At 53.5% G+C, this 21,877-nt stretch overlaps 1 protein-coding gene across 4 annotated transcripts in view; it reads right to left on the bottom strand.

Annotated features, from left to right (window-relative positions):
- The window catches only part of SPTBN4 (spectrin beta, non-erythrocytic 4), a 121,782-nt gene that overhangs the window by 32,500 nt on the left and 67,405 nt on the right, over positions 1–21,877 (bottom strand). For 3 of the 4 annotated variants that reach the window (XM_012461422.3, XM_012461421.3, XM_012461420.3), the window contains 6 exons: positions 19,302–20,232; positions 17,064–17,201; positions 13,293–14,043; positions 9,928–10,130; positions 4,283–4,373; positions 682–828 (listed from right to left, as the gene is read on the bottom strand). In XM_012461422.3, the coding sequence (XP_012316845.3) occupies positions 682–828; positions 4,283–4,373; positions 9,928–10,130; positions 13,293–14,043; positions 17,064–17,201; positions 19,302–20,232 (2,261 nt within the window). Of the gene's footprint in view, positions 1–681; positions 829–2,835; positions 2,928–4,282; positions 4,374–9,927; positions 10,131–13,292; positions 14,044–17,063; positions 17,202–19,301; positions 20,233–21,877 lie in introns of those variants that run through there. The other variant, XM_021670425.2, reaches the window with a different exon arrangement.

Genomic DNA, 21,877 nt, shown 5'->3' on the forward strand with positions numbered 1-21,877 from the left:
GGGTTGAGGCCTGAGGCAAATATCTGTCTCAGTCCCTCCAAGGCTGAAGTCAAGTGGCTCAGAGCCACTTAGGTAACATTAAGTATTGAAAAACAAGACCATAGTAATTACAGCTCTTAGGTGTGTGGCCTTGTATGAAGCACTTTTTGTCCACAAGAGCCCAGGTAGTAGCTATATTTATTATTTCCTCAATTTTATAAAAGAGCAAACTGAAGCTCCAAGAGGTTAACAGAATTACCTAAGGCCCCACAGCTGGTAACAGGCACAGACACAGTTAGAACCCAGGACTGTAAGGCTGTAAGAATCCAGTTTACTATAACCCTGGGCTTCCCAGGGGCTGTCCCAGCCCATCTCCCGAAACTTCCATCTTAATGCTTCAAATGGTATGGAAGGAACCTGGTAGAGGAGGTTATAGGAAGGAGTGAAATATTCAACAAACAGGAGGATACAGGCACCATTCAGAAGAGATGCCAGCCATTTTACAGATGGGCAAACTGAGGCTCAAAGAGGTTATGTGAATCACTCAAACCCACATAGCTAGGAGCAGATCTGGAGCTGATTTGAGTCAGTCCAGAGGCCTGAGACCAGCAGGATGGCAGCAGAGGGTACAGCAGGTGAGACATGGGCTCCCTGAAGGTCTCTTGGACTTGGCACGGGCAGAGGGGCCATTAGCTTCCTCACCCTCTCGATCTTCTCCAGCCACTCCTTATTCTGAGCCAGCTCGGCCATGAATGCCTGGTGCCGGAGCCATCTCTTATGCAGCTTGTGGCTGTCCTCTCTGGTGCCATCCCGCGCCATCAGCATCTTCTCATGGATCCAGCCATCCAGCTGTGCAGGACAGGGAAGGAGGGCTCAGCCCATCCCCCCCAACCTGCCACAGCCCCCCATCCCCTCCAGGAAGTCCCAGGTTCAGGGCCTGGGCTGCTAGGGTGTATGGGTGGAGGGAAGAGGGGAGGATGGGAAAACCTTTGCAAGTGAGGCCTTTATGTTGGGGACAGGTGCAGCTCAAGCTCTTTCCTGGATACAGGATGGATGGAAGGGTAACAAGAATGCTCAATCCTTTGCCCCCCTCCCCCTTGCCCTGAAGGAAGCCTTCCTCAACTCCTCACAAGCCCCCAGGCAGGGCCAGTCAGCCCCTTTGACTTGGGGACAAATCATCCCCCCCAAAACAAGCTTTCCAACCTAATTTAGCTAACTCCCAGTTCATCTCCAGCACCACCCCTCCCATAACCACACTTAGACTCTTCATTCAATCTTAGCCACCCCCCAATAAGGACCAATTCAAGAGCCTTAATCCATTCCCAAGGGTATCAAATGAAGCCCCCATATCTAGCCCCAGTTCCTCCAGTATGGCCAGATCAATCCCCCAAACAACCTCCCAATTAAAGCCAACTCTAGCTCTCTCTAAACCAGCCCTCCAATCTGGAGTAGACCCATCCTCCACAATCACAATCCAGCACCCCTAATGAGCCCAAAGGGCTCCCCAAACCTAGCCCTGGGACTCTTAGACCACAGATCCCCAAACCATGACCAGCTCTAGCCCTCAGCCAAAGCCAACCCCAGCCAAATGTGAAAAACAAAGCTGGCTCTCCAAACCAGTCCACCCCAAAATCTAGCCCCAGACTCCCCATCGTGGATCAGATCGAACCTCCCAAGCCAGCCAGCACCCCTACCCCTACAACTAAAGTCAGTTCTAGTCCACCCACCCATCAACAAAACCAGTCATCCAACACACAAGCACCAAGAGTGGGCCCCCCTAACGGCCCTTGGCAGGATCAATCACAGGCTGCTTTCTGAGCCTCCCCCACCCTCCTCCAGTAAAAAACCAGACTTATCCTCCAAGCCAGAACTTCCCCACTCATGACCAAACCTGGCACCTGAAACAGTTTGCTCCTCCCCTTTCTCCTCCCCACTCCAGTCACAAGATCCTCCCTCCTCCCGCCTGCAAAAAGAAAAAAAAAAAAAAAAAACCACCGGACTCCCAGCTCCGAGGTCCCGGTAGGCAAATGCAGTCATAGCCAAGGACAAATCCCCAGATCCCCAGCCAGCCAAACCCCAGCCCACGTTCCCTGAGCATGTGCTCCCCAGGGGTCCAGGACAGCGTCACACTCCATACACACACTAGAACCAAGTCCAGTGCTGAACCCCCCAACTCAATTCACAGGTTCCTGACGCACAGGGAAGAGTCCAACGGCAGCCACAGCCCGCAGTGAAAGCAGAGCCCCTAAAGAAATAGTGCCCTATCCTCAAAGTAAAGCCCCCTCAAAAGTGATTCCCTCATCATGGAGGGCAAAACCAGACTAACAACCCAGGAAAAGCCCCCGAAAGTCAGAGTCCCCCAGACCCAGAGAAAATCCAAGATCTCTCATCATTCAAGGCAGAGCCCCCCAAAAGTGCTTCACCTCCATCATCCAAGGCTGATACAGATCCCCCAAAACAAGAAAGAAACCCCCCAAAAGGTTGAGAAACCCCCAGCCCCAGGGCAAATCTTAGATCCCCCATTACGCGGAGAATAGCCGCCCCCCCGAGAGGTTGAGACGCCCTGAACCCTCAGGGCAAATCCAGATTACCCTAGAAGTGGTCTTAGAAGCCCCCCCGCTTCGCTCCCCTCCCCTGGGGGCCGGCTCCTCAATCCCGCCCGCGCCAGCACCGCGGACAGCTCCCGGCGTCCTTGCCCCTCCCCCAGGGCGGGGGTCCTGGCGCCCGCCCGGCCCGCCCCCGCGCCGCCCCGCCCCTCCCTCCCGCGGCCCCGGCGGGCGGGCACGCGCCCGAGCCCCCTCCCCCGCCTTCTCCGCGGGGTGCGCGCCAGCCCCCTCCCCTTGGCGCCCCCGAGACCTGAAGCGTCAGTGGCGTTGGCGGGGCGTCCCTGCGGCGGGCGTTTGCCCCTCCACTGCGACGGCAGCGGCAGCGGCGGCAACGACTGAGGCTCCGGCGGCCGCGCGCCCCCTCCCTCGCCCCCGCGCCGCGGCCGCGCGCCCGCCCGCGCGCGCCCCCTGCCTGCCTCCCTGCCCGCCTCTTTGCGGGGCCCCAGGTGGGGGTGCAGGAGGAACCACCACTCGCCCCAAGGCTTCGGGTGGGGGGCTTCTGCGCTATCTCAGATGATCGCTACCTGGTCCAGAACAATCTCACGAGGGATGGGGGGTGCTCCGGGACCAAATCTAATGCCGGGAGGAGGCGCCTGGGCCTTGGACTGCCTCACTATGGGAGAGTGGAGATTATGGGGAGGGGGCTGGAAAGGGCCTCCTGAACCATCTCTAGTCGGAAGAGGCTCGGGCTCCTGGCCACCACATGCGGACAGGGGACATGGGAGGGCGACCTGGAACATTCCTTACAATCTCCAGTGGGGGCGAAGGGGAACAGAGGGTTCCTCCAATGGCTCAAGTCCCAGCCTATCCCAGTTATGGGGGGAGCGGGGTATGGAGGCCCTTGTTTATTTCATATGCAGAGAGAACAATCTCCCATGGGCGTTCAACATGGGTGGAGGGTCGAATCATCTTTAATTGAGGCTGAGGGGTTTAGCTGTTAGTCCTGGTTCTTGAACCATCTTTGGGTGAAAGAAACTTTGTACGGGGTGATGACGGAGGAGGGGATGGTCCTGGGTCACACAGATGGATGGGCTCGGGGCCAGGACTGTCTCTGTTTAGGGTTTAGAAAAATGTTTACTGGGCCATCTCTAATGTGTCTAGAGTCTAGAATCGTTTCTATGGAATGCAGGGGAAGGAGGGGAAGCCAGCGAGTCTCCTGAACTGTCACTAATAAGGAAGGGGGCCTGGACCATCTCTGATTAGGGGAGATCTTCCCTAATGTGTGCAGCTCATCCCTAAGGGAAGGGGCTTGATTCCCAGACACACCTTTAAAAGGGCGAGGGCTTGGTTCAGAGCCATCGCTGGCTGAAGTAGCGCACAGGGCCGCTGGCCCCCCATGGTACCCAACCCCTATCCCCAGCGCCCGCTCCGTCCCTCTCTGGGGGTAGAGGGATTCTCACAAATCTCGGGAGAGAAAGGTGAGATCAGCGCGCGTCCCCGCGGGACCCGTAGGCGCGGATACGCGCGGTTGCCAGGGGCGCCCGGGACCCCTCCCTCCTTCCCGGAGTCGGCGTGGGCAGGCAGAGCTGCGGAGCACGCGCACTGAGGCCCGGCTCTACGCGCCTCCTAGCGGCGCAGAGCGAGCATCGCTCCGCGACCCACTTAGACGGGGCGTCCCCACCCCCACCTCGGCGGAGGAGCACTTCCCTCCCGACTAAAGGGGAGGTCTCCGTCCCCAGAACGGCTGGAGTTCCTACCTCATGGCAGTCTCGGAGGAAGTGCTGCAGCTCAAGTTGGTCATGTAGCTTTTGCATCCATTGCTGGGCCCGTAACTGGTTTTCTTGGTTCCTGGGGATGGGGAGATAGGGGCTGGGGATAGGCCCCGGGGGCAGGGGGACGGCGCTGGCAGTAGGCTTGTGAGGGCATGGGGCTGGGTAGGGGAAGAAGGGCGTGGAGAATATGTGAGAGAGAGGAGGAGAGACCAAGGTGGGGATGAGGGGAGAGGCAGTCTAGGACAGACAAAAAAAAAAACATCAGTGGGGCAAAGCCAGGGACAGGGCTGGAGAAGGGCAGAGAGAGTCAGACAGACAGACAAAGAGAGATAGAGGGAGGAGAGATAGGCACCTAGAAGGAAAAAAATACTGATGGAGAGAAGAAGAGGCAACCCCAGAGAGAAAGATAACAGAGAACTAAAGACAGAGATACCCAGAGACAAAAAACAAAAACAAAACGAGCAAGTGAGAGGAGACACCAGAAAGAGAGAAAATAAGAAGAGATGAGCAAAGAGATGGAGCAGGGTAGAGCCAGAAAGATACTCAGGGAGCAGCAGACGAGGAGCCCCACAGAGGACCGACGGTGGAGGGGGGCGCAGAGAAGCTGAAGCGGGCACTCCTGCAGGGAGAGCCAGGCCCTTGACCTGACTGAACTGACCAGGCTGGAGCCAGGTCTTACACCCTGGAGCCGGTTGGGGCCATGGCCCCCGGCAGTCTGGCCTCCTGCCCACAGTGCAGGGCAAAGTGCCCAAGAGGCCTGGTGGATGGGGCTGGGGATCCCACATGGGCGCCCATGCATGCCTGTCCTGTCGCTGTCATCCCCAGGGAGAGTGAGAGAATGTGAGACTATCCTCCCAGGGTCCCCCTCAGAGTCCTTAGAGTCCTTTCTGCTTTTTTTTTTCCTTTCTTTTTTTCTTTTTTTTTTTAAGACGGGGTTTCACCATGTTGGTCAGGCTGGTTTTGAACTCCTGACCTCAGGTGATCCGCCCACCTCGGCCTCCCAAAGTGCTGGGATTACAGGCATGAGCCACCACGCCCGGCTCTCTTTTTTTGTTTTTTTGAGACAGAGTCTCCCTCTGTCTCCCAGGCTGGAGTGCAGTGGCCCGATCTCAGCTCACTGCAACCTCCACCTCCCAGGTTCAAGCAATTCTCCTGCGTCAGCCTCCTGAGTAACTGAGATTACAGGCACCTGCCACCACGCCCAGCTGATTTTTGTATTTTTAGTAGAGATGGGCTTTCGCCATGTTGGCCAGGCTGGTCTCTAACTCTTGACCTCAAGTGATCCGCATGCCTCAGCCTCCCAAAGTGCTGGGATTATAGGCGTGAGCCACCGCGCCCAGCCTTTCTTTAATTTTCTTCTTAGCACTTAACACAATCTAATACATGCTGTATGTGACTTATTTATCTTGTCCATCTCCCATGCTAGGATATATGATTTCCACAAGGGCAGGGATTTCTGTCTGTTTTGTTCATTGATGTGTCCCCAGTGCCTAGGAAAAGGGCTTGGCACACAGTACATGCTCAATTGTTAAATGAATGAATGCAAGAGACGCAATGGCCGAGAGAAAAAGAGATGGGAGAAGCCGGGCACAGTGGCTCACGCCTGTAATCCCAGCACTTTGGGAGGCCGAGGCGGGTGGATCACAAGGTCAAGAGATCGAGACCATCCTGGTCAACATGGTGAAACCCTGTCTCTACTAAAAATACAAAAAATTAGCTGGGCATGGTGGCGCGTGCCTGTAGTCCCAGCTACTCAGGAGGCTGAGGCAGGAGAATTGCCTGAACCCAGGAGGCAGAGGTTGCAGTGAGCCGAGATCGTGCCATTGCACTCCAGCCTGGGTAACAAGAGCGAAACTCTGTCTCAAAAAAAAAAATAGAGATGGGAGAAACAAAAGTACAGTGTCTGTGAAAGAGGCAGAAAAGACAGACAGGGTTAGAGAGGTGCAGACGGAGGGAGAGAAAAACAGAGCGAGCGGGAAACAGAGATACAGAAATAGATGGATAGACGGAGGCAAAGAGACAGAGTGTGTAGGAGACAGTTCCAGAGACAGAACCAGAGAGAAGGAACAGGAAGGGCCTGAGACAAGCAAGCGAAGCACTGCCTGCCTCCTGCTCAACTTAGCTCAGGAGCCAGGAAAGACGAAATGCCTCTGAAATTGAGCTGAAATCAATCCCTCCAGGCCTTACTCAGCCAAACTGTCAAGCGTCAGTCCTAGAGATGAGGAAGACCCTGAGTCTCCATGAGAGTGAGAGAACAACGGAGATAATATAGTAAGCTGGGCGCGGCGGCTCACCCCTGTGATCCGAGCACGTTGGGAGGCCAAAGCAGGAGGATTGCTTGAGCCCAGGAGTTTGAGACCACCCTGGGCAATATAGTGAGACCCCATCTCTACACACAAAAAAAGAATTAAAAATTAGCCCAGCAAGGTGGCGCATGCTTGTAGTCCCAGCTACTCAGGAGGCTGAGGCAGGATTAAAAATTAGCCCAGCAAAGTGGCACATGCTTGTAGTCCCAGCTACTCAGGAGGCTGAGGCAGGAGGATTGTTTGAGCCTAGGAGGTCGAGGCTGCAGTGAGCAGTGATCGCACCACTGCACTACAGCCTGGGCAACAGAGCAAGACCCTGTCTCCCCCCACACCCCCCCCCCAAAAAAAAGGAAAGAAAAGAAAACAACAGGGTTCAAATCCAGGCTGTGCCACTTCCTGGCTGTGACTCTGGGCAAGTCAGTTTTCCTTTCTGAGCCTTACATGCAAAATGCAGATAAGAACAGCACTTTGCAGCCAGGCGCGGTGGCTCACGCCTATAATCCCAGCACTTTGGGGGGCCGAGGTGGGTGGATCACTTGACATCAGGAGTTTGAGACCAGCCTGACCAACATGGCAAAACCCTGCCTCTACCAAAAATACAAAAATTAGCTGGACATCGTGGCACATGTCTGTAGTCCTAGTTACTCAGGAGTCTGAGGCAGGAGAATCGCTTGAACCCAGGAGGAAGAGGTTGCAGTGAGGCGAGAGCGCACCACTACAATCCAGCCTAGGTGACAGAGTAATACTCTCTCTCCAAAAAAAAAAAAGAACAGCACCTCACACACAGCTTCCAGGTGAGGGGCCAGGCAAGCCAAAGCTCTAAGTAAGTGACTTGCCCTGAATCTCACATGTTGAGGGGGGAAGCCAGGTCTAGGACCTCCAGGGCCCCAGCTCCCAGCTCTGTATGGCTCTGCCCCCTTGTAGATGTGGAAACCCCTCCCACTCCTCCCACAGGGTGGGAAATGTGTCCCTAGGCAAATAAATGGTGGGGAAGTGCAGAGATTAGTCCGTCTCAGTCCCTCTGTGTCCACTCCTCACCCACCACAAGCCTGGGGCAAATGCTGCCTCTCCCACAGCCCCTGTGTGTCTCCCATCGAGGCCCTGACGTTTCTGCCAGGGTTTCCTCCATCCCAGCCCCAAGCATTCTGGGCCATCCTTGTCAGATAACGTTCGAGCTCTGTGAGGCAGGAATCCTGTTCTGTCCTGATCACCTCTGTGGCCACACCCCACTCCGCACAGAGCACAAGCTCAGTACATGTTTAATTGACTAGAGAATGAGTGAATGAACAGTAGAGTGAAAGCAGCAATTAATGAATGACTGAAAAGAAATGAATGAGCCAATCACGGAATGAACAGTCCCCCGGGCTCCTCCTCCTCGTTTTGCTGAGCCTGGTGTTGCAGCAAGTGCTCAAGAAATGTGGAACAGGCCGGGCTCAGTGGCTCACACCTGTAGTCCAGCTACTGAGGAGGCTGAGGCAGGAGGATTGGTTGAGCCCAGGAGTTCCAGATTGCAATGAGCTATGATTGCACCACTATACTCCAGCCTGGGCAACAGAGTAAGACCTCTGTCTCAAAAAAAAAAAAAAAAAAAAAAAATATATATATATATATACACACACATATATATACACGTATATATATATATAGTGGGGCTGAGGAAGGAATGATCCAGGCCTGGATGAAGGGTGAGGGCACTAAATGATGAGTTTGTATCCTTAAGAACCAAATTCCCATAAAAGTTTCCTTTAGAAACTTGCAGCCTTGCCCCAGATAAATCTAGGGAAAGGATACCTGAGCCCTAAACAGAAAAGGGGTAGAGGTCTTGGGGCTGGGGGTGGCACAGTGAAGTGTCCAGGGATGCTTTTCATCAGAAGATGGGAAGACAAAGGCGGCGGGGGGGTACTGGGTCCTCTTCCAGCCTGGATCGTGCCAGAGAGAGCCAGAGAGCCTGAGAGGAGAAATTTAGGGTCACCAGGAGGAGCAGAAATGCTCTAGTGACAGACAGAACCGGGTCTGGAAGACAAGAAAGGACTTCCCATGATGGCTGGAGGTGGTGGTGCTGTTTTGTTCAGGGCCGACCTACAATAGTGCCTGGTACACAGTAGATGCTCAATAAATGTCTGCTTGGTTGGTGCCAGGAAAGACAAAAGGGTGGTGGCAAGAGGCAGATGGTGACAGAAGCAGAGAACAATGAGGTTCAAGAGATGAGAGAGACACAGAGACACGCGGACACTCACTCTGCATGCTTCCTAGAGTGGCTGGGGCCAGGCAGAGGTGCTTATGCAAAATATTTGACAACCAGCCTGGCAGGGAACACTGTCCCATCAGGCAAGCGGGAGCACACCTGTGCCTGGCCTCTAGCTGCTGGATCTGGGGAGGTCTAGGGGTTCCCAAGGAGGGTGCAGACAGCAGGATGGATAATGGGGCATCCAGGGAAATAAGTTAACATACTTTTTTTTAATGGGGACGTGGTCTTGCTCTGTCATCCAGGCTGGAGTGCAGCGGTGTGATCACAGTTCGTTGCTGCCTCAATCTCCTAGGCTCAAGCAATCCTTTCATCTCAGCCTCAAGAGTAGCTGGGACTACAGGCACTCATCACCACACCCAGCTAATTTTTTTTTTTTTAAGAGAAGGGGTCTCACTGTGTTGCCCAGGCTGGTCTGAAATTTGTGGGCTCAAGCAATCCTCCCGCCTCAGCCTACAGAAGTGCTGGGATTACAGGTATGAGCCACTGCACCCAGCCTAAGATTTTAACAAGAGGACCAGCTATCCCACGCTGAGAGCAGGCTTGAAACAGAAACCTTTCACTGTATATCCTTCTGTATCTTTCAGGTTGACAGCCTCAGGTTACCTTATCTCAATATATCCACTTAAGGCCAGGTGTGGTGGCTCATGCCTGTAACCAGCACTTTGGGAGGCCGAGGCAGGTAGATCACCTGAGGTCAGGAGTTCAAGACCAGCCTGGCCAATATGGTGAATACAACAATTAGCCGGGTGGGGTGGTGTGCACCTATAGTCCCATCTACTCGGGAGGCTGAGGCAGGAGAATCTCTTGAACCTGGGAGGTGGAGGTTGCAGTGAGTTAAGATCATGTCACTGCACTCCAGCCTGGGTGACAGAGCGAGACTCTGTCTCAAAAAAAAAAAAAAGAAATCCACTTAAATCAAATTTAAGACAACATGGAATTAAATAGAAATCACAAAGGGGCACAGAGAAACAGAAATCATGGTGAAAGGAATGGGACCCTGACCTCCCACACCCCTCCCCTGTGCTGTGCCCCATCTTCTGCCCCCTCCCTGGGGTGGACGGTTCTGGGGGACCTACTTCTCCAGCAGCCGGGTCACAGCCTCCTGGGCCTGCGCCCCGTAGATGTTGCCCTGCCTCAGCAGGCCCTCCGCAGCCTGCACGGCCACCTGCATCTTTTGCTGGCTCAGCTCCATGGTGGTGAGAAAATCCCGGTGCTGCTTCAACGCCTCCTCCACCGATTCCACCGTGCCCGGGAGCTCCGCACCAGACAGCGCCATCTCCTGGGAAGGAAGGGGCATGGTGCAAAGGTCAGCTTCATTCCATTCCGGGACTGGGAGAGGCTGCCAGCCTGACTTGAAGCCCCTCCCCCAAAACCTTGCTAGCATAGAACATTCCAGGCGTGGTCCCACCTCGGGGGTGTTGCTCATGCTGGTCCCTCTCTGGCAGTCTGTCCCTCCACATACCCCCATGGCTGGCTCCTTCACATTCTTCAAGTCTCTGACCACCCTGCCAAAAATATCAACTCCCACCCCAGGCCTATCCCACTACCCTCCTGTACTGGGGGTGGCGAGAGGGGTGGGACAGACAGAGCCTCTCTCTGTTGCCCGGGCTGAAGTGCAGTGGCACGATCTCGGCTCACTGCAACCTCCACCTCCTGGGTTCAAGAGATTCTCCTGCCTCCGCCTCCCAATTAGCTGGGATTACTGGTGCACACCCACGCCTGGCTAATTTTTTGTATTTTTGGTAGAGACGGGGTTTTACCATGTTGGCCAGGCTGGTCTTGAACTCCTGACCTCAGGTGATCTGCCCACCTTGGACTCCCAAAGTGCTGGGATTATGGGCACAAGCCATCATGCCTGGCCAACCCTCCTGTATTATTTCTCATAGCGTATACCTGGCAATATTAGAGATGCATTGACTTGTTTTTTTTTCTTTTCTTTCATCTTGGGGGCAGTCATCTTTGACTAGCATTGACTTGTTTACACTCTCCTCCACGTACTAGAATGTCAACCACATGAGGGCAGGATTTTCTATTTTGTTGTCTGAGGTGTGCTCAGCCTCAAAATAGCGCCTGACACAGAAGAGACACTCGGTAAGTATTTGGTTAATATGAAGACTGAAGGCTGGGCATGGTGGCTCATGCCTATAATCCCAGCACTTTTGGAGGCCAAGGCAGGAAGATCACTTGAACCCAGGAGTTTGAGACCAGCTTGGGCAACATGGTGAAACCCTGTCTTTAATAAAAATACAAAAAGAATTAACCAGGCTTGGTGGCACATGCTTGTAGTCCCAGCTACTTGAAGGGCTGAGGTGGGAGGATTGCTTGAGCCCCATAGGTCACGGCTGCAGTGAGCTGTGATTGTGCCACCACACTCAGGCCCGGGTGACAGAGTAAGGTCCTGTCTCAAAAAAAGAAGACAACTAAACTGGGTACTGTGTGAACTCAAGGAGGTTCTTTTCCCTCTGGGCTTACTTTTCTAACTGGCAAAATGGGTGGGTCAGGGCCAGGCACAGTGGCTCACACCTGTAATCCCAGCACTTTGGGAGGCCAAAGCAGGAGGATTGTTTGAGCCCAGAAGTTGGAGACCAGCCTGGGCAACATAGCAAGATCCCATCTCTTTTATTTATTTATTTGAGACAGAGTTTTGCTCTTGTTGCCCAGGCTGGAGTGCAATGGTGCCATCTTGGCTCACTCCACCTCCTACATTCAAGTGATTCTCTTGCTTCAGCCTCCTGAGTAGCTGGGAGTACAGGCATGCACCACTACACCCAGCTAATTTGTATTTTTAGTAGAGGCAGGGTTTCTCCGTGTTGGTTAGGCTGGTCTTGAACTCCTGACCTCAGGTGATCTGCCTGCCTTGGCTTCCCAAAGTGCTGGGATTACAGGCGTTAGCCACTGTGCCTGGCCCATTATTATTATTATATATTTTTTAAAGACCAAGTCTCACTCTGTCACCAGGCTGGAGTTCAGTGGCGCAATCTTGGCTCACTGCAACTTCCACCTCCCTGGTTCAAGGGATTCTCCTGCCTCAGCCTCCAAAGTAGCTGAGACTACAGGCGCCCACCACCACAATCACACCTGGCTAATATTTTATATTTTAGTAGAGATGGGGTTTTGCCATGTTGGTCAGGATGGTCTTGATCTCCTGACCTTGTAATCTGCCTGCCTAGGCCTCCCGAAGTGCTGGGATTACAAGCGTGAGCCGCGCCCAGCTGTGTCTCTATTTTTTAAATGGGTGGGTCAGAAGGGTCTCTCAAGGCCACTTTAGCTCCATATTTAGTAATCTTATGATTCAAGGGCTCTCTGTCCTTTCTCCCCAACTCCCTAGATCAGGATTTCCCAAGCCCTAAGCCACAGAGGGGTACCAGTCCATGGCCTGTTAAAAACTGGGCCGCAGGCTGGGTGCGGTGGCTCATGCCTGTGTCCCAGCACTTTGGAAGGCCGAGGTGGGCAGATCATGAGGTCAAGAGATCGAGACCATCCTGGCCAACATGTGAAACCCCATTTCTACTAAAAATACAAAGATTAGCTGGGCGTGGTGGCACGTGCCTGTAGTCCCAGCTACTTAGGAGGCTAAAGCAGGAAAATCAATTGCACCCAGGAGGCAGAGGTTGCAGTGAGCTGAGATCATGCCACTGCACTCCAGTCTGGTGACAGAGTGAGACTCCGTCTCAAAAAAAAAAAAAAAAAAAAAGATTTGGAACCACTTTAGATAATCCTCCAACTGGGTCAGCATCCTCTAGATAACCAGCCTAGGCAAGCGCCCTTTTAAAGACACTGGAAACTACTCTTGGACGATCTGAAAACTGGGTGTTCTTGCCAAAACTCTCAAACTTGGTTCCCATCTCAGAATGATCTCCAAACTGGATCGGCTGTCCCGATAACCACTGCACTTGGTTCCTCTCGCCACAGTTACTCTCTCCAGAGAATCCATAGTTGTCATCCCCAAAAATGAAGATAATGTGCTAATTTAGGCATCCCACCATGTAATCCACAATCACTGACTGATCCCAGTAACCCCTCAGCCTCCATAAAACTAATCCTTTGTCATCCATACCAAGATCTTCTTTGAACCCCATTTAACCATCACTAATCAGCCTCATAGTCTTATTTCCTTCCAGAAAATCCACGAACCCAGGAAGTCACTCCAGTAAATATCCACGTACATTACTTACTCCTGATAATCCACAAACTGTCACCTCGGATAAGACACCAACCGATCCCACTCATCGTAACAATTCTGTTACATACACACTTCCACACACACTTGGATGATCCACAGACTCAGATATCCATTCTGAATACTCTCTCAACTCCCACCCACCTCAACACTCAGTGGTCCCAGCAAACACCCTCCTCCCCACCCCCGCAAGTCCCTGTCCCTGTAATCCCCCATGGCCTCGGACCCTCCCTCTCCGAACTGCAAACCCCGAGCGGGCACCTGGTTACGCAGTACCGCGAGCGCCTGGCGTAGATCCCGCAGAAACAGCTGGTAGATGTGCGCCTGGACCAGTGCCTCCCTGCGCGCCTCCCACAAGCCGAGCAGTTTATGCCAGCCAAGTTCAAGGTGCGGCAGCCACTCGTCTAGTGCCAGGCCCGGGCCCAACTCTGCGCCGTCGGAGGCCAGCAGCGCCTCGCTGGCCGCCACGATTCGAGCATAGTCTTCCTCGCGCTGGTCCACTTCTTCCTTGAGCGCAGCGTGGCGCGCCAGCAGCGCGTCTGCCTCTTCTAGGCTGTTGGGCAGGGGCCCCTCACTGCCGCCCGCAGCCTCCTGGGCGCGCACTAGCCAGTCCAGGAAAGCGTCGAGGTCATGCAGAAAGCGCTGCAGGCGACTTGCTGCCGCCACCGCCTCGCCGCAGGCCTGAGCCGCGCTGGCTAGCGCGCCCCACTCGGTGCCCAGCTCCTCTGCGCCCTGGTGCAGCCGCGCCGCCTGCGTCGGGAAGCGCGCAGCCAGCAGTGCTGCCTCCTCCAGAAGTGCCGCCTGGCGCGGCTCGAGCGCCTGCAGAGCAGCCTCTAGGCCGCTAAGACGCCACTGCAGGGCGCCGCCGGCGCGGGGCGCGCTCTCCACAGCTCGCCGCTTCTCACGCACCTGGGCGCGCACCTCGGCCACTTCCAGCACATGGTTCTCCACCAGCAGGACCGCGCTCATTTCCTCTTTGCGCTGTTCCACTAGCTCCACGATGCGGTTCCACCTGCCCACGGGAAAGAGAGTGACTTGAAGAGGACAGAGACTCCTTTTGGGCGCGGAGGTCCCGCCCACCCAGGGTAGAATCCAGGCCCCGGCCACCTAGCGACTGTGTGACCTCGGAAAGTCGCCCCAGTTTCTGCCGGTGTGTGATGGAACCCTACCCAGCACTTTTGCTTAGAGCAGTTCTCAACATGTAATCTGATCGAGGACAAAACTATCTTCACAAAAATGTGTTAAGATGCTATTTGCTTTTTCACTCTCATTCTTTCCCTAGTGTTCAATGGAGTTTTCCAGAGGCGGCAGGAGAGACTGAATGCAGACGGCGACTCTGGCTTAAGAGAAGCCCAGCTGTGTTCTCTTAAACCAGACATTAAAGAGATTTGCAAAGGGATGAAACAATGCCACTCTTAGTACTATATTTTTTGCTTCGAAATTTTTTTTGCGTTTTTTTTTTCTTTGTTGTTTGTTTTTTGAGAGGGAGTCTCGCTCTGTCGCCAGGCTGGAGAGCAGTGGCACAATCTCAGCTCACTGCAACCTCCGCCTCCAGGGTTCCGCTGCCTCAGCCTCCCGAGTAGCTGGGATTACAGGCACCTGCCACCACACCTGGCTAATTTTTTTGTATTTTAGTAGAGATGAGGTTTCACCATGTTGGCCAGGATGGTTTTGATCTCCTGACCTCGGGTGATCCGCCCGCCTTGGCCTCCCAAAGTGCTGAGTTTACAGGCGTGAGCAACCCCACCTGGCCTGAAAGGTTACTTTTTATAAAAATATGTTAGTTATATTAACACATTAGATATTTAGATTTTTAAAAAATTTTAAGTCATGAGATCTCAATATGTTGCCCAGTCTAGAATGCAGTAGCTATTCACAAACTTGTTTATGGCACACTGAAGCCTCCAATTCCCAGGCTCAAGCAGTCCTCCCACATCGGCCTCCTGAGTAGCTGGGACTACAGGCACGCACCACTCCCCGCTTATTATTATATTTAAATAACTTAATGTTTTAAAATTTCTTAGCTAGGTGCGGTGGGTCACACCTGTAACTCCAGCACTTTGGAAGGCAGAAGCAGGTGGATCGCTTGAGCTCAGAAGTTGGAGAGCAGCCTGGGCAACATGCTGAGACCCCTAAAATACAAAAATTATGCTGGGCACAGTGGCTCACGCCTGTAATCCCAGCACTTCGGGAGGCGAGGCGGGCTGATCATCTGAGGTCAGGAGTTCGAGACCAGCCAGACCAACATACAGAAACCCCGTCTCTACTAAAAATACAAAATTAGCTGGGCATGGTGGCACATGCCTGTAATCCCAGCTACTCAGGAGGCTGAGGCAGGAGAATTGCTTGAACCTGGAAGATGGAGGTTGCGGTGAGCCGAGATCGCCCCATTGCACTCCAGCTTGGGCAACAAGAGCGAAACTCCGTCTCAAAAAAAAAAAAAAATACAAAAATTAGCTGGGCATCCAGTTTCTCCTCTCTAACGTGGGGTCGTTTCCACCCCATAGTGTCAGCGGGGAGACTAGATATATTCGATAAACAGCCTCAGCTCAGGGTTCAGCCAGAACTGCATTGGACTCCTACGTATAGACTGAGTAATCTTGGATAAGGAGTTCATGTCTTTGGAGCTGCGTCTTCATCTATGAACCTACTTACACCGGGAGAATTGCTGGTAGCATTCCAGAGGTACTGAGATTAGTTTGTTACTATTCTTAAAGAGTTCTAGGCCAGGAGCAGTAGCTCACACTGTAATCCCAGCTCTTTGGAAGGTGGAGGTAGGAGGATCACTTGAGGCCAGGAGTTTTTTTGTTTGTTTTGTTTTGTTTTGTTTTGTTTTTGACACGGAATCTCTCTCTGTCACCCAGGCTGGAGTGCAGTGGTGTGATCTTGGCTCACTGCAGCCTCTGCCTCCCAGGTTCAAGTAATTCTCCTGTCCCAGTCTCCTGAGTAGCTAGGACTACAGGCACACGCCACCATGCCTGGATAACTATTGTATTTTTAGTAGAGATGGGGTTTCACCATATTGGTCAGGCTGGTTTTGAACTCCTGACCTCAGGTGATCCACCTGCCTCAGCCTCCCAAAGTGCTGGGATTACAGGCAGGAGCCACCATGGCCAGCTGAGCCCAGGAGTTTTAAGACCAGCATGGTCAGCATAGTGAGATCCTGTCTGTACAAAAAAAAAAAAATTTAATTAGCTGGGCATGGTGGTGTGCACCTGTAGTCCCAGTTACTCAGGAGGCAGAGGAGGGAGGATTGCTTGAGCCTAGGTGTTGGAGGCTGCAATGAGCCATGATCATGCCACTGTATTCCAGCCTGGGAACCAGGGCAAGATCCTGTCTCAAAAAGACAGAGAGAGAGAGAGAGAGCGATCTGAATTCTAGGACCTTGACTATGGAAATTGGGATGCTGGGTTTTGTTGTTGATGTTTTGTTTTGAGACAAGGTTTGGCTCTATTGCTCAGGCTGGAGTGCAGTGGTGCAATCTCTGCTCACTGCAATCTCCACTCCCGGGCTCAAGGCATCTTCCCATCTCAGCCTCCCAAGTAGCTGGGACTACAGGTGTGCACCACCATGCTTGGCTAAATTTTGTATTTTGTTGTTGTTGTTGTTGTTTTGTAGAGAGAGATGGGGTTTCACCGTGTTGCCCAGGCTGGTCTTGAACATGGGAGCTCAAGCAATCTACGAATCTCAGTCTCCCAAAGTGCTGGGATTACAGGTATGGGACACTGTGCCCAGAAGAATATTGGGATACTTTTAAAAGGTATATAAAGTGCTTGGGAATGCTCCTGGCAGATTGTAGATATTCAATAAATCCTTTCTGGACAAATAAATAAACAGCCAACTGAAATGTCTATTTTAATTTCACCACATCATCACCAGCATTAGGTATTATGATTTTGGGTCAACATGTTGTTGATTTATCAGGTGGCCATTATGATGCCAGGGGTTTGAGATTGCATGTCTTTGCTGTCCATGGTTGTGTGAGTGTGGAAGGGGAGGACGGGAGGGACCCCCAGCCCCAGGCCCTCCTACCTGCCGTTGAGGTGGTCCTGGCAGGAACGCACCTCATCAGAACTGGGGTGGCCTCCTTCCACCAACTCCTGGACTGTTTGGTTCACATCCAGAACTCGGCCCATCAGGCTATTCATCTCTTGGTCCAGGCTCTCGAATCTGCGGAAGGAGGATGGAGATGCTCAGACACCCGAATCCTGCGGACCTTGGTTTCATGAAATGCCTTCTATCGGTTCTACTCTTAACTCTCCACCCTCACTTTTCAGCTGCCTTTGTGGGCTCCTCCTCTGCTACCTACTGTTAATTTAATTTATTGAGACAGAGTCTCACTCTGTTGCCCAGGCTAGACTGCAGTGACATGATCTCAGCTCACTGCAATATCTGCCTCCCAGGTTCAAGTGATTCTCGTGTCTCAGCCTTCCAAGTAGCTGGGACTACAGGCGTGTACCACCACGCCTGGCTAATTTTTCTATTTTTAGTAGAGACGGGATTTCACCATGCTGGCCAGGCTGGTCTCGAACTCATGACCTTATGTAATCCACCTGCCTCAGCCTTCCAAAGTGCTGGGATTATAGGCATGAGCCACCGCACCCGGCTGGACCTTGGTTTTATGAAATGCCTTCTACTGGTTCTACTCCTAACTATCCACCCTCAGTTTTCAGCCACCTTTGTGGGCTCCTCCTCTTCTACCTGCTGTTAATTTAATTTAATTTATTGAGGCAGAGTCTCTGTCGCCCAGGCTGGAGTGCAGTGGTGTGATCTCAGCTCACTGCAACGTCTGCCTCCCAGGTTCAAGCGATTCTCGTGTCTCAGCCTTCTGAGATTTACAGGCATGCACCACCATGCCTGGCTAATTTTTCTATTTTTAGTAAAGACGGGATTTCACCATGCTGGCCAGGCTGGTCTCAAACTCCTAACCTTATGTGACCACCTGCCTCAGCCTCCCAAAGTGCTGGGATTACAGGCATGAGCCACCGTGCCCGGCCTCTACCTGAGGTTTAAATGTGAGATTCCTCAGCAGCAACTCCACCCTGAGTCCTCTGGGCTTTCCGTCACACCCTTCTTCAGCGATTCCAACCAACCCCGCAGGCTTTGTCTTCTCCCCTTAACTCATGACAGTCACATCTCAGTATCCAGCCTCAACCTCTTACCTTTTGAACCTGTCTCCAACCTCCAAGCCTGGTGTACACCTTCTTGGGGCTATTCACACCCACCTGACTCAGATTTGTTCTTCCTCTGGGCCCCCATGTTGGAGACAGCACTGTCATCCCCCAGGCCAGAGCCCTGGGCCTTGTTTTGGAAAATCACCCTGGCCCATCAGCCTCCATGGCCTGTCCACTTACCTCCCGCCCTGGTCTAATCCTGTTTGGCTCCATCTGGGTCCCCTCCCTGGTTGCCTCTCTGGGTTCCCAGCCATCACTCTCACCCGCTCCAACCCACCCTCCACATGGCAGCCACTGAAGTCTATTTCAAGCTGGACATGGTCCTCCCATCTTTAAATCAATGTTTCAAAGAACTGGGCAACTGTGGGCATAGTAGGGGCAAGGAGCAGCCCTGTGTTTCCAGCAGTGTCCAGCACGAGACCTAAGATGGTATAGGCACTCAGTAAACACCTGCTGAATGAATGAATGGATGAACAAGATGCTCAGAGAGAGTGGTGCGGAGGGGGAGCACACATTGTTCACCCACTCATTGAGCAACTCTTTGTCAGAGTCAGCCAGCAGACAAATCACTATATAATATGTCACGGGGTGGTAAGTGCTACAAAGAAATGTAAAACAGGATGAGGGAATACAAAGTGGCAAGGATCAGAGCTATTTTAATAGCTAGGGAGGTGACATTTGTGCAGGGGCAGTGGGAGGCCTTCCAGCGAAGGGGCCAGGCTGAAGTGTCCCTGTGGAAGCTTAGGTCGTTTATTTCATGCTTGGCGAATGTAAGCCTGGGTAATATAATAAGAGCAAACGCTGGGGGAATGATTCCTCTAGCCCCAGGCATTCGCTTAGTGTTCTGCATGTATGAACTCATTTACCCTTCACCACAAACCTGGGTAGGGACTAATATTACCTCCATTTTACAGGTGGGCAAGCTGAGGTTCAGGAAGGTTAGGCAGGTTGTATAACTGTCACAAAGCTGGTTATGGATGAAGCAGGGATTGGAACCCCTAGTTCCAGCTGAACGAATATGGGAACTGTTAAACCAATGAAGGTGAGACTGGGTGCATGAGGAAGGGACCCTGGAGTCCCACATGTGCGCGCTCACCGGTGCTGCACCACCTCGACGTCGTCAAGTGAATCGGGCACGCGCATGGAGAGCAGCCATTGCTCCTTCTCGCCGATCCACAGCTCGCACGCGTGCACCTCGCCGAACATGCGGTAGACAGCGAGCGCGTCCCGCAGCCACTGGCGCCGCAGCGCGGCCACTTCGGTCACCTCCGCAAACAACTGCTCGGCCTCCACCACGCGCACCTGCAGCGCCACCACCAGTGGTCCTGCGCCACTGGCGCCCCCGAGAGACGCCAGCTGACGTCGCAGGCCGCTCACGGGCCCGCGATGCGCCTCCACCTCCCCAGTGAGCGCGCGGTGCTGGCGCGCCAGGCGGCGGCTGGACGCTTCGTCGTGGCCGAAGTCGCCGGCGGCTGCCAGGCGGTAAGCGTCGCGAAGCCAGTCCAGGAGCCCGTCGAGGTCAGCGCCGAACTGGTGCAGCGCCCGCGCCTCCTGCAACCGCCGCTCACGCCGCGCCGCCGCCTCTTCCAGCCGCTGCCAGCGGCGCCGGGCGCTCGCCGCGCGCTCCGCCAGGCCCACGAGTTGCATCGTCTCCGCGCCCGGGCCGACGGCACCGCCGGCCGCAGCCAGCTCCTCGCCGCACCGCAGGGCCTGCTGCAGCAACGCCCGCCGTCCGCCCAGCTCCCCCTGCAGGATCTTGTGCTGGGCCAGGAGGCGCGCGGTGCTAGATAGGTCGTGCGCGCCCCCCGCCGCGCCTGCCGCACCGCCGCCGCCCACAGCCTCCAGTAGGCGCTCCTTGTCGCGCGCCCAGCTCTCGGCCTCCTCCAGCTCCTGCAGCAGCGCCCACAGGCTCCGCGAGGCCTCCAGCTCCGCGCGCCTCCGCGCCGCCTGCTCCTGCAGCTCCGCCAGGCAGCCGTGCACGTGGTTCACGCGGTTGCAGATGACCTGCGGGTCGCAGGGCTGGTAGCCTGAGCCAGGAGAAGGGGAGCATCCAGGATTGGTCATAAGCAAAGGGGCGCCCAAGAGAGGATGGTGTGGGTTATCTTACCCTGTCCTTGGAGTGACTTCATCAGGTACCGGGTCACGCGGCCCCTCTCCAGGCAGCCCTCCTTGACACTCCAAGGCTGAAGCAGGCTCCTCCTCCACCCTCTGAGGCTTCTCTGCTTCCCCATCCCAGGCCTGACTACTCTGTGTTGTCACCGCCTTCTCCTGTCTCCCCCGCTGGACTGAGAGCTCCTTGAGAGCTGGACCTGGGACTGTCTCGGTCACACCCTATCCCCATCACTGCCCAGCACAGAGTGGCACCCAGAGCCTAGTGAATGTAGTGAGTTGTTGACTGAATGATGGATGAAGTCACGGCATCTCAAATTATGTATATTTGAGTGAAAATTGAGCTCATGTCAGAACCGGGTCAAACGAAACTTCTTTTTTTTTTTTTGAGACAGAGTCTTGCTTTTTTGCCCAAGCTGGGGTGCAGTGGTGTGATCTCAGCTCACTGCAATCTCCACCTCCAGGTTGAAGCGATTCTCCTGCCTCAGCCTCCCCAGTAGCTGGGATTACAGGCACCCGCCATTACACCCGGCTCATTTTTGTATTTTTAGTAGAAACGGGGTTTCACCATGTTGGCCTGACCAGTCTCAAACTCCTGACCTCAAGTGATCCGCCCGCTCGGCCTCCCAAAGTGCTGGGATCATAGGCATGAGCCGCCACGCCTGGCCAACTTCTCTGTTCTTAAGCCATGTTTCTGGGTTCCCTCTGTCATCCTTGGTTGTATTATCTATCAATCCTAGTGATTACCTGCACTCTTTTTTCTTTTTGCTTTTATGATAGAGACAGGATCTCACTATGTTGGTCAGTTTGGTCTTGAACTCCTGGCCTCAAGCAATCCTTCCACTTGGCCTCCCAAACTGTTGGGATTACTGGCGTGAGCCACCGTGCTCAACCCTGAACTCCTTTTCCTGAAGTATTTCACCTTCCTCCTGGATGCTAGTTAGTGACTAGAAAACTGTGAAGTTAATGTAATGGGTCATGGCCAGCATTTCTTTGGTGGAATAGAATAGAATGAATGGAAAATATCGCAATGCAACGCAAGGTCAGGGGAAGTTTTTTTTGTTATGTTTTGTTTTGTTTTAAAGACGGGGTTTCGGCCGGGCTTGGTGGCTCACGCTTGTAATCCTAGCATTTTGGGAGGCTGAGGCGGGTAGATCACCTGAGGTCAGGAGTTCAAGACCAGCCTGGCCATCATGGAGAAACTCCATCTTTATTAAAAAAGAAGTAAATAAATAAAGACGGGGTTTCACCATGTTGGTCAAGCTGGTCTTGAACTCCCGACCTCAGGTGATCCGCCCACCTTGGCCTCCAAAGTGCTTGGATTACAGGTGTTAGCCACCATGCCCGGCCTGTTTTGTTTTTTTTTGAGATGGAGTCTCACACTGTTGCCTGGGCTAGAGTGCAGTGGTTCGATTTTGGTTCACTGCAATCTCCTCTCAGGTTCACACAATTCTCCTGCCTCAGCCTCCCAAGTAGCTGGGATTACAGGTGCACACCACCAGTCCCGGCTAATTTTTTTTTTTTTTTTTTTTAGTAGAGACAAGGTTTCACTATGTTGGCCAG

The sequence above is a fragment of the Aotus nancymaae genome, unplaced genomic scaffold, assembly GCF_030222135.1.
Source record: "Aotus nancymaae isolate 86718 unplaced genomic scaffold, 86718_ANA_hifiasm-v0.15.2.pri h1tg000028l, whole genome shotgun sequence".
NCBI classification, from domain to species: domain Eukaryota; kingdom Metazoa; phylum Chordata; class Mammalia; order Primates; family Aotidae; genus Aotus; species Aotus nancymaae.